General features: G+C 41.6%; 2 protein-coding genes across 3 annotated transcripts in view; one reads left to right on the top strand and one right to left on the bottom strand.

Moving 5' to 3' along the window:
- niban1a (niban apoptosis regulator 1a) overlaps positions 1–4,576 on the top strand; it is a 34,111-nt gene extending 29,535 nt beyond the window's left edge. The window contains exons 10-15 of one of the 2 annotated variants that reach the window (XM_034147310.1): positions 234–380; positions 893–1,003; positions 1,291–1,398; positions 1,490–1,601; positions 1,678–2,343; positions 2,386–4,576. In XM_034147310.1, coding sequence (XP_034003201.1) covers positions 234–380; positions 893–1,003; positions 1,291–1,398; positions 1,490–1,601; positions 1,678–2,343; positions 2,386–3,254 — 2,013 coding nt within the window. In that variant the 3' untranslated portion in view covers positions 3,255–4,576. Of the gene's footprint in view, positions 1–233; positions 381–892; positions 1,004–1,290; positions 1,399–1,489; positions 1,602–1,677 lie in introns of both variants that reach the window. The other variant, XM_034147309.1, reaches the window with a different exon arrangement.
- Positions 4,577–5,354: 778 nt separating this feature from the next.
- The window catches only part of kifap3a (kinesin-associated protein 3a), a 31,963-nt gene continuing 24,745 nt past the window's right edge, over positions 5,355–12,572 (bottom strand). The window contains exon 20 of the mRNA XM_034147311.1: positions 5,355–5,988. Within this exon, the coding sequence (XP_034003202.1) occupies positions 5,889–5,988 (100 nt within the window). The 3' untranslated portion in view covers positions 5,355–5,888. The remainder of the gene's footprint in view (positions 5,989–12,572) is intronic.

Genomic DNA, 12,572 nt, shown 5'->3' with positions numbered 1-12,572 from the left:
AGGTTGTATCTAAGATATTGAATTCTATATAAAAAATGTTTTGAGTATATCAAACTAAAAGGCAACTTGAAAGAACTCCGATGGTTTTATTTCTTTCCCAGTTGGGAGGTCTTTCTTTTCGACTTTGATGTGCTAATGTGTTGAAACAACATGGATGCTAAAGAAAGGATGTGTTTTAATACTCTTGAGGGGGCTTTAAAAATCCATAACCCCATCCTCTGCTTGTGCCTCAGGCTCTTGCAAAAATGGCGAGACCGAACCTGCTGAGCTGCTACCAGAAGATCGGCTCCCTACAGGAGAAACTGCAGCACCTGCAGGAGAGGTTCGGCTTCTCCAACATCAAGGGAGTGATCCACAGCGCTCAGATCGACCTGCAGCAGGTACACACACAGTAGTGGAGAAAAGTGACAAAGTACCAGAGTACTTCTTTCACCATTGAGACAAACAGTATGATCTTTTTCATTCACTTTCTCCGTCAGACGCTCAGACTGAGTGGGTGGAGAGGTTATTTTCATTTGAGTGAAATAGTCATTTTATTAGCCAGCAGTTCCCCGAGGGGATCATTAAAGTGTTTCTGATTATGATACTCTTGTGACTGTAATGCATGTTTCTGATTATGATACTCTTGTGACTGTAATGCATGTTTCTGATTATGATACTCTTGTGACTGTAATGCATGTTTCAGATTATGATACTCTTGTGACTGTAATGCATGTTTCTTCAATACATTCACTGTGTGTTTCAGTGTAAATAATGAAAACCTTGGTTGTAGTGATAATCCACACTGATGGGATTTTCAGATGCTATCTTTGGCTCTGTATTTGGGTCATTTAACTGCTGTCTGATCTCATCTCATCCTGTGTGTGTGTGTGTGTTTGTGTGTGTGTTCCAGCTGATGGAGAATGCAGCCCACACGTTTGGGCAGCTGCTCAACAAAGCGGTCCAGGACAACCCTGACAACCCCGGCTCTGCCATCGACAAGGCCAAACACAGAGTGCTCAAGGTCAGAAAACATGGTTAATGCAGGAACTGGATTCATTCTGAATCATTTTAGTTTGTATTAACAGTTTTAAAAGAGATTCTGGATTCCTAGGGGTTTATAGTTCTGCACTACAGAATACATTTACAATGAACGCCCACTTGTTTATCAATATATCTTCATGGGACAAACTTCATGTATTGACACTGGTGTTGGAATGCAATCATACCTCAGGGAAACCTAAAACTTAAAACAAAAAAGGCCTTACCGACAGGAAGTGACAAGTCCCTTCTCTGCTGTGTGTCCTGCAGCAATATGACCATGACAGCAGCACAGTGAGGAAGAGGATCTCCAGGGAGGCTCTCGTCTCCATCACTCTGCCCTACATCAAGAAGAACCTGGCCCCCACCTGCAAAACTGTGAGTCTCAGCTACACACAGCTATGATGAAGAGTGTCATTCAACATCTACATAGTTTCAGAGCATGACTTGTGTATGCGTTTCTGTGCAGGAGCTTCAGAGTCTCGAGCAGACCATCGACGGTGACCACTTCAACTACATCCATGTCGAGAACGTTTACGAGATCATCCTCCTGCAAACTCTGGACAAGGAGGTCACTAAAGGTATGTTAAACTGCTGATGATATAGCAACACTTTCTTCACAGACACACCTCTAATCCTCCCTGTTCTCTCCTGCAGTGGTGAAAGAGGCAGCTAGCCTGAAGAAGTACAACCTGTTCACAGACAGCAGAGACCTCCTCAGTCAGTCCAGCCGCTCCAGCCTCTCCTCCCCCTCGCCCGCCGCCTCCACTCCCAACAGCCCCGCCATGATGCTCGCCTCCCCCTCCATAACCTCCTCTGAGCCCCCACCCCCCTCTCCTCTTGCATTCAATGGTCTGTCATTCAGCTCCAAGAAGGAAGAGAAGATGGATAACGGTGTGCTGCCAAGCGAAGCCTCGACGGATGTGACCACCATTGAGACACCTCTGGGGAAGGTGGAAGAAAAAGATGCAGCTCCAACTATCAGTGAGGAGGCAACACCAACCAAAGCAGCAGAAGAAGTCGTCCAAGCCGTGAAGGAAGAAGAAGGCCTCCCTGTTTCACTGGAGACACCAGAGGTAACGGATACAGCTAAAGAGAGTGAGACCCAGGAAGTGAATGTAGAAGCGGCACCTGAGACAGTGATCCAAGATAATGTGTTTGCTGTAGAAACAAAAGCAGTGGAGGTGGCTGCTGAGCCTCAGATGCAGACCACAGCAGCTCCAAGAGAGACAGAAATCACTTTGTCCGAAGTGCCCACTGTTGTAGAAAGTAAAAAGAAAGAAGAAGAAGCAGCATCAGCATCTACAGAAGCTCCTGTATCAAGTCCTGATTCTTCTGTTGAGCCAGAAAAAGCTCCTGTACCAAGTCCTGATTCTTCTGTTGAGCCAGAAAAAGCTCCTGTACCAAGTCCTGATTCTTCTACTGAACCAGAACATGGTCCTGTAGCAGTTGCGGATTCTTCTGTTGAACCAGAAAAAGCTCCTGTACCAAGTCCTGATTCTTCTAATGAAACTCCTGTACCAAGTTCTGAAACAATGATTGAACCAGAAAAAGCTCCTTTACCAAGTCCTACCATTGAACCAGAAAACACTTCAGCAGAAGAAGCTGCTTGCCAAACGTTAGCCAGCAGTGAAGAAGAGTCACACTGTGTAAGCTCAGAAATCAAGTTAGAGGCTCCCTCTAGTGGTGAAACGCATGCACTCACACCTGAAGACATCAGCCTGGACCTGAAGAGACAGGAAGAAGAGACAGTTACTGTCTCTAACCCTAATTGTCTGGATGTGTCAGTGGGAAGTGAGTCTGCCCCGTCCGATGTGGAGTCCATGGAGGAAGGGAGAACAACGCAGAGCAGTGGGGACGAAGTCTCAACGACCTCGGACGTCTTGGATGAGGCCAACATCAGTAATTCACCCGTCAGCTCAGACGAGCAGCCTGAGGACAAGATAACAGTCGATGATCCGTGTCGTGAGGAACAGACAGAAGCTGCGAGTGAGGACGTTGAGGCAGGTACGAACGTGGAGCCGCTGGTGGAGGCAGAAGAGTCTACAACCTCTCAGCCAGATGAGTCTACACCCTCTCAGCCTCCCGAGCCCACAGAAGCAGAAACTTCCTCCAGCCCTGAAGCAAGGCCCATTGATAGCGTCAAGGCAATCCGTGACCTGGTGATGGAGGTGATTGAGGTGGAGGAGCTGGTGAAGCGTTACCCAAGTGGAGTTCCAACAGAGGAGGAATGAAGCATCACAACTGCATCACTGTGCTTTCGACAAGACGAGAGACAAAATAATTAGGAGTCTTCTGCTAAAGGGAACCAAATTATTTCAAGAATTATTACATACGGTAATACGGTAGCCTCAAACAGACCTGGAGTCAAAACGTTTGTTCGCAGAGCAGAAACAGGAAAATACTCCTGAAAAACATTCACAAATGCTTCCATGAACTCTTTTTTTTCAAGCCCATATGCATGAAATGATGGTTAATTATTTATACAACTCATTTACACAAATCAATATAATCGGCTCTTTCAGGTGTATAAAATCATCAGGTTTCTCAGAGACTTAGCACCGACTTCTTTAGAGAAACTAGATTTAGAACTATTTAACCAAGATTGTGAAGAACTTTATGGAACTGTCATTATGCTGTGGTAGATTATGAATTTACTTTGGAATAAAGTGTATAAGGATGTTCTACAATGTCAGAGTTGGGAGGTGAAGATGGATAGCACTCTGATATATATACTTGAGTCAGGGCATGGTTAGCCTAGCTTAGCATAAAGACTGAAAGCACAGGGAAACAACTAGCTGGGCTTTGACCAAAGTTTAAAATGACATCTAGCAAAGCTTCAGAAGCTTATCCATTAACATATCATACATTTCTTTCATTTCAAGACCAACAGAAATGTTAAACAATTGGCTTTGAACTAAAGACTTCATCAGAGTTGTTATGCTAAGCTAGGGTAAACTTCATAACTCCAGTTATGCAAGACACAAGATTGTTTACTGTCTGAACAGCTAACTTTGGGGGAAAAAGCAATATTGAACTATTTCTCTAAACAGACTACAAGAGAACCTTCACACTATTGTTGTTAAATCAGTGAGTTTTAGATTATTTAGAAACCAAGATAACAGATATTTTTAATATATTAGCACAAATAAATAAATACCATTCCCAAATAGATTTTAAAGCTGTAGATTTGGCCCATTGTTTTCTCTTAAATGTGCTTTATTTTGGACCTACTAAAGGACTTTGAACTTACAAAGAAACTGAAGAAGTAGCGTATCCAAGTGCCTCTACATTACCTCCGTGTTGCCGTCACATGCCTTACGTCACATGAAGGAAAGCAGCTTCTGTCAGGTGGACGCAGCTGCAGTACAGACGGGTCCTAGTTTGAACACCTGTGCCTTTTAACCTGTGCAGAGCATCTTGCACAGATATGGTTAGTAGGAAAGTTTACAGTGAGAGTAAACCATATGACCTTTTACTGTAAATCAGATGAATGTTGGTTAATGAAAAATGTGTGTGGAAATGTATACATAATAAAAAGATTCTATAAAACAAACGTACCTTGAAATTATTTGTGTGATCGCTCAATTTCTGGCTTATACACAAACTATAAATTATTTTATTTGCCAATAAAACAAACAGCTTCAGGCTTTAAATATTTATTTACGATGCACAACTTTTTTCTTTTAAACAATCACAGACACACTGCGCTGAGAAATATCAAAAAGCTGTAATCCAACATCTGTGACAGATTACATTCTAAATACGGGTTGACTACAATAATATGCCTTCCATTCATTTGATATATTGCAACACAGAAAAAACCATTTCTCATATTTTCGCGGGCCAGCAGCATCAAGGACAAGATAAAGAGTGAATATAAATTATTTAAGATTTGTTCATATTTAAAGACACATATTTCAATATAAGACATTAAAGGCTGTTTACATTTCTTCTTCAATTACATTCACAGAAATAGAGATAAATTACACTTGAATATAGTGCCTGGACCTTTTTTTTTTTTTTACAGTGTACTGCAGAGCTTCCAGTGAGAGACTGTGTGCAAAAACAAGAAAATACTGAATTTTTCGTAATATTTTTCCAGGACGTTTCAAGAGAAATGTGTAGTTTGGTTTTTATTATACAGACAATCTGAGACATTTGAGTTTACTTAGTTGAGTTAAGGTTTTAAATGCTGGTGTATTGATAACTTATAACTCCAGCTATTTCAACTACTTGTTTAATGTGTTACTCAATGGTTCCCGACTAAAGGGCTGCAATGCTTTGTCAATTGACACTAATAAAAATTGCTAATCAAATTGATGATGTTAAAAAAAAAAAATTGTTTTGCAAGAATGGAAGCAAATGCTGTCTTCTGAAATATGTAGATGTTTTTGATTTTTTTTTTTGTATACTGTATTAATGAAAAATAAAATGATAAGGCTTTGACACACAGCATGTGTGCTTGAATCACTTAAGAAACATTACAATTATATTTAAAAAAATGTCTGAATAAAAGTAAAATGAAATCTAAGACTGCCCGCCATAGACAGGATTGCTTTCAGAATTTTAAGTTAGTAAGACGAAAAATATGTCTCTATTTATTGTGCACATACTTTCAGAGATTTAAGGACGTTGCGGGTGAGATACTTGTCATACTGGTGCTTTGTTAAAAAAAATGCAGATTGTTCGCCTCATTAATAGACTGACTTATTGTTAAGACGACAGTGAAAACTTGTAGAACGCTGTGAGGTGCAGAAACAAGAGATGTGCGGCTACTATTCCTCCACAGTAGACGCATCTTTAGTAGCACACATTCAATATCAGAGACATGTGTACAGTATTTATGAGTGACAGGTTCCAGGTTTTTACCGGGAGGCATTGTTGTAGTTGAAGAAAAACTGTTCTTCGGGCTGGAAGCCGTAGCCGCTAACCGGTTGATCTGCTGGGACAAACTGCTCCGACACACTGACAGGGCAGAAGAGGGAAGAGACGGGGACAATTATTACAATCTCAAATATAGTGAGACCGAATTAAAAACACAGAGATGTGGCAGTATCTTTATTACATAACTCTCAATATATAAAACAATATTTGATATGGTTAGGACAGATACTAATACTACTTAAAGAGACATGAAACCAGGCCATTTTTTAAACCAGAGATTTTCAAAGTGTGACATGGGTTGCAAAATGTTTTATGAGAGGCTCAGGGGAACGTATTACAATAGTTTAAAGATCACTTAGATACAATTCGTTCAAAGGAAGTCGTTTTGGGGGATTCGACAGAGAGTCTCAGAGTTCGAAACTAATAAATGAGAACTTCATTGATGTATCTCCATGAAAGCAAATCCCTGCAGCAGGTTTAACATTTGCTGGGAAGACAGAAAGCAGTAAGCACCAGCAGCACCACCAGGTGGAGCTCTGACACTAGCCAACTCTCTGTAAACCCCTGGCTCTCAGGACTAACCCAATCACTCAGTCATTGGTGAAAAGAAACATCTCATAAAAAAGTTAATGTAATATTAATCTGCCCTGGTGCAGGTGTTGGACATCCTCAATGAGTGTGTGAGTTACAGACTGCTAATGGCTGGAGGGGTAAACAGTAGAGTTGCCAAGCCATAAAGAAATGTAAAGATGTCAAAACACTGCGCTGTGACGAGGACGGAGGCTGACGGCCAGACCTGGAGGACCTGGCTGCCCTCCGCCCGGCAAACTGGGGCCGGTTTAGGGGGATGATAAAAGGCCTGTATCTACACCATATAAATCAGTTACTATGGGGATGTGGATGCAGAGGGAGGGTGCCCATTTCACGCTCCATCTTCTGACCAGCTGCTGGAAGTTTTGAGTCTGGTGATGGGGTCACAGCGACGTAAGGAGCACTTGATGGATAAACTGGGCTCTGATGGATGACACCACATCTCACACGTCCATCCCCGTGTTTCTCTCCAAGTGTTTGCTGCGCAGCTCTTGGTCCTCTCCCGTACTTCTAAAATACGAGCTGTTTGCTTTGCCCCTGCAAGCGCCTATAATGACGTGTTGTTTTTAGCCAAATCACTTCCAGCGATCAGTTACACAGCTTGCAGCATATCCCCACCCGCTCCCCTCCTCTCCTCCTCTTTTTACCCCCCCCCCCCCCCACCAACCACCATCTCCACTCCAGGCAGAAATATGTCTTTTTTCCTCTCCGCACGCTACGGCTGTCAGGAGGGATTTGAGAGCCGCGCTAAAGGAGGCTGCAGGAACACTGGAGCTCTGAGTCACAGCATCCGCCCACCCGCCCGCCCGCGTGTCAGCCCCAGACACTGCTGACTGTCCGGTTACACCCCAGCCTGGACTTCCAGGAAATATGCAGGACCTGTGTCAGTCCTGATGCTCAGCCATAGTTTAGGATAATTTAGAACAGGAAAGCTCTAAGGGTGAAAAAACACACTTACAGCTAATCCAAATACATTCATGGTATTTTATCTGTTCAATTATGGCTCGTTGTAAACAGGTAATAATCGTTTTTATTATGAATTAATTTAATTTCTTTTTTTTAGTGGGGACGGTGCATCATAAATTACATTTGTTTAACCACATTGTGACTAGTCCACATTTTGGAACCTTAGTATTTTCTTTCTTATTTGCATATCATACTTCATCATTTACAACCTGTTAGATTTATCTTTCATCTTTTCAGAGGGGGTTGGATAGCCCGAGTGGGATTAATCAACAAATCATTCATTTTCTAATTATTTCTAATCGTTATTTCAACTTTTTTCAAAAATGGTGTCATGTGTTTGTACTGGACAACATGATACAAAGAGTTCAACATTATTTGACTGGCAATATATGCCAGGAATGTGTTTTTTGACATTTTACAGGTTGCATCTCCCAAAGCATCAGGGATGGTCATCCATTAGCTCTGATTAAGTCCAAATATATAATTGCCTGTAATTATCCATACAGGCAGTTTGGGCAGACTACTGTTTTATGTTCCTATTATTCATCTTTTTTGGATTGGAAGTTGGTCAGACTGTAGTTAAACATTCCAAAGCATTTTGTTGTTTTTAGTATTTGTAGAAATCTATATTCTTTTTTTTTAATTTCTTTTTTTGAAAAAGGTATTTTCTCAGAAAACATAACACTTCATTTAAACCTGCATGTACCCAAAACAATTATTTCATTGGCACTGAGAAATATTTGATGATTGAAACCAAATCGATCAAATTATAAAAAATGTCATCTTTAGAACATTGTTCTCAATGAGGGTAGGAAACCAAATCTTAATATTGGTGTCAACAAAAGGCTCCGGTCTCCAGCAGCAGATGTGGATATAAAAACCATGTAGCTGAGGAAATCAAATGAATCCAGCCGGTCTGGACACCAGAAACGACGCCTGACACGGCTCTGATATTTCTCATTATGAAACATGCAAATCAACCTGTCTGCCACCTCTTTCCCTTCATGTGTGCTGTGACACGCCGACAAAATGAGGAGACGGTGGTTGGGGGTCATTGAGACAAGGGGCCCGGTGTTCCCACAAATGCCAGTGTGGCCCCCAGAGGAGCGGCTGCAGGACACGTCCCATCCCGCAGAGAACATTCCTTGGTAGTGAACAGGAAAGGGAATCAGGCCTTTCTCCTCCTTCTGCGTGACCCTTCGCCTCCCCCCCTGCGTCTGCCTCCTCCAGGGCCCCTGGCTGGGCCCCGCTTTGATCTCTCCCCGCTGTCACTGCTCAGATTACAGCTAAGCAACACGCCTGCCCCGGTAAGGAACCTGGTCTCGCCCCCGCCTTCCCTGCACCCTCCCATCGTATCTCCACGTCTCACCTGATTGTGACGGTGCTCACTTCCTTCAGATTTACCTCACTTCACTCCCTGCTGCCCCGTCACATCCTGACAGCCTCTCAAAGCACTCATTGATTCTCCGGTTGGCGTGCTCGTGTGCACAGTCACACACTGCCTGTCTGTCTGACACCTCTCTAACACCAACTCATCTGTCCCCCTGTCCTTACAGTATAAAATATTGAATTAGAGCGGGACTAAATACTTGAATTATTTTCAGACATTTTGAAATATCACATCCGTTTTTAACACTTTTGAGTAGGAGCTCTTTACTTTTATTAATAAGGACTAATTGCTTTTTCCCGCCTAATCACAGCTGCCAAATGTATGAACACGTAGGATGTATTATTGTGATCAATGGATCCCTCAGCAATGACTAATGTCACTATATGTAGTTTCTTCTCATATAGTATACAGAAAACAATACGTTTAATTCAGTAGTGGCCAACATGTCGGTAAGGCTCTTTTTTGCATAAAGTTGGTATAACTCTCATTCTGATATTATTACAAACAACATGATTGTACAATATTACAGCCATTTTAAAAAGGCCCCATTCACACCATGTTTCACACATAGTTTAAAATAAGCGGCGGAGCTGGCTTTGATTATTATGTTAACCTGGATCACTCCGAGTACAGCGGCCAAATTAAAACAGTCCCACAGACGCAGATTCCCCCGGCGCTCACAGTATATTTTAAAGGTATCAGTTACAAAGCTGAGTGCGAGAGAGAGAGAGAGTGACAGAAGGAGAAGAGAAACAGACAATAAAGAAACGAGTGAAGGGAAGTCAGGTTGGGATTTCTCTCTCATTGGACAGACTGTGTCGTGGATTCAGCCGGTCACAGTCGGCCTCTCAACAGCAGCCAAGCTAAACATTCCTGCCGGCGAGGGGGGAGAGAAAAAATCCGTCGACACGAGCTTTATCGCACGCAAGGAGGAGTTTGATAATAAACAAGACAAATTACTCACAATAAACTCTGTATTTCCTCAACTATTCATCATCTCAGTAGCGTATCAAATTAGCTGCCGCTGATATTGGGACTAAAATATGGACTCCGGGTCCATCAGAGTGATAACAGGATTGATTTTTAATTCCCAGGCTTCAGTTTCATGTTTCGCTGAGGAATGTGAGCGGCGTATTGGAACTATAGTAGCTGATGTATTGGAGCCTCAGAGGAATGAGAAAGAGGGAAACATGGAGACAGAGACAGCCCGTGAGTGTTTGTTCTCAAAGCTGGAGTACTGCTGTTCAGGGTGGAGCGATGCCTTCTGGGATTGGCGGGGCTTGTTGACTCAGGCCCAGTCTGGTTCAATAACACAGATCAGCGAATAGTGATTCAGAAAAAACTATTGGCGAGGGCAGAGCGCTGGCTGTTGGACGGGCCGACGGAAGGTAAACACTCAATGTTTAGCGTTTCCTCTCTGACACGACCAGAGTTTCTTGATGAAGACAACCTGCGTCACAAACTCACAATCATGAGGGTGCCGGGTTGGGTTGGGGTCCAATAGTTGTCTGAGTTTTGCATCCAGTTCCATTTTTCACGGAGTACTCGCTGAGGTCTTAAAAACATTTGACCAATCTTCTTCTTTTTTTTTGTATTTAGGTCTCCTTTTTTTGCTAGCACTGACTGTTAGTTTCACTAAACGAGATTCTAATCATTATCTCAGCTTTAATAACAGTATACACATGTTTATACCCATCAGTGGTTATACAAAATAAGGTCTGTCGCAATCTGCCAGGATGTCAATTTTTGTTTTGATTGATTCATTTATATTATTATGATATAAAGATGTTGTTTTATTACAAAAGGTTTGAACAAATAGGATACATTTTTAAATCGGTCCATATGGTTCTTAGCAAAAACAATTATAACCTAGAGTCTAGATGTTTCTCTTGTCTTTTAAACCACTTTTGTGATCACAACTTGATGTGTGATCATTTAAAGGGACATATATACAAGGGGGGCCAATCCGTGTTTCTACCGTCCATTTGTTTTTCTTTATTACACAAGTAAACGGTAGAGCGTCTGAGAGGCCTTCTTGCTTTTTGCCTTTTACCTTACTAAATGGTCTAATGGTCATTGGAGCGAGGGGCGGGGCGAAACTCACAGAAGTGATTTCAAAACAAAAGCACTCGTTTGCTTGGAACTGTGATGATATTTTAAACAAGGTGAATTTAGCGATCACAACGAAAACGGCCAAGACACATTTTGAGCCCAGAAAACTAATGTTACTACAGTAAGGGCTGTAAATATAATAAGCCTATGTCTAAAATGGACAACATTGTTAGGAGATTTAAACTACAGCGATTCTGCACTGCGGTCACTCAGCCGTCTCTCGCGTTTGTTTTTTCAAATCAGCAGCTCTTCATTTTTTTCCCCGCTATATTCAATGAGTGATACAAATATTCTTTACCACAAGTTCTTAATAAAACTCACTCTCTTGGACTCGGTACTAGTTTGACTTCTACCAGAAATAAAATGAAGTACTTTTACTGTGTACTTTGTGAGTAATCCTCTGTCAGAGTCCCCTCCATAGTACATAATGCATGTTTTTCTGCTATCTTTGATGAGTGATAAAAATACAATTTTACCATTAGTTCTTAATGAAATTGATACGGTTTGACTTTGTATTAGTTAGCCTACTACTAATAATACATTGAAGTACTTTTACTGTGTATTTTTTGAGAAATACTCTGTCAAAGTCCCCTGCTGAGAACAAAGTCAAGCCACTTCTGCTAAGTTTAATGAGGGAATTATTTTTTGTTGCCATTAGTTCTTCGTGAGATTGATCCTGTTGGACTCAGTACTACTGAAACTACCCCCACAAGTACTATGAAGTACTTACTGTGTACTTTTCCAGTAATCCTCTATCAATGTCCCCTCCTGAGTACAATAATGCATGTTTTTCTTTTAATAAGCATTAAAAAACATTTCTTCCTGAGACTGATATTGTTGGACAGAGTATTTTAAGAGGATATGGTGGACATGATATCAGCAATACTTCCAGTCAGTACTCCGGCAGCAGCATTTTTACACCTTGGAAAGTCTTTAGAGTCTGGCCTGTATAGCTGGTCACAACTATCCTTCAACAAAGTGACACCCTCTGTCACTCTGGTTGCCCTCTTATGATGCTGCTGTCTTTTAATATATGATTATTTCTCAGCCGCTAGTTCGTTCCTCGCAGATTCTTCAGTCTCATCAGCCTCATCCTTCCATCAGTCCCAGTCAACGCCTCCAGCACACTTCCAGTGTCTGACTCCATATGTTATTGTCCTGATGCTGTATACAAGGGTGATGCCCCATGATCACAAAATGACCCCTCTAGAGTCTGAGTGCCAAGGACCTCATATTATGTCTGTCATTAATGTTACATCACCCATTATAACAATTTTCTTTCCTTTTTTCTCTTCTCTTAACTGCACCATTTGAAGGCTTCAAAACAGGCATGTTTACTGTATGTGTTTGGAGAAATGACACAATCAATGGCACATAATTGTACTTTATAAACTCTGAATCTTGTGGTGCTTGAAAAAATACACACTGGCTAAGCCGGCCAGGATATATATATATATGCTTTTTTTGGAGCCCTTTTTTGCAATATTTATTCAAATGTCACTAGTTATTTAAACAAACCACTATCTGAGGAAAATACAAGCAACCATAAAACGCCCTTTATCTAGAGAGCCATTGAAGCCCATGAAGAATTTATCCTTCCACAAAT

Source organism: Trematomus bernacchii, unplaced genomic scaffold, assembly GCF_902827165.1.
Source record: "Trematomus bernacchii unplaced genomic scaffold, fTreBer1.1, whole genome shotgun sequence".
Taxonomy (NCBI): domain Eukaryota; kingdom Metazoa; phylum Chordata; class Actinopteri; order Perciformes; family Nototheniidae; genus Trematomus; species Trematomus bernacchii.
This window is presented reverse-complemented; position numbering and strand designations above follow the sequence as displayed.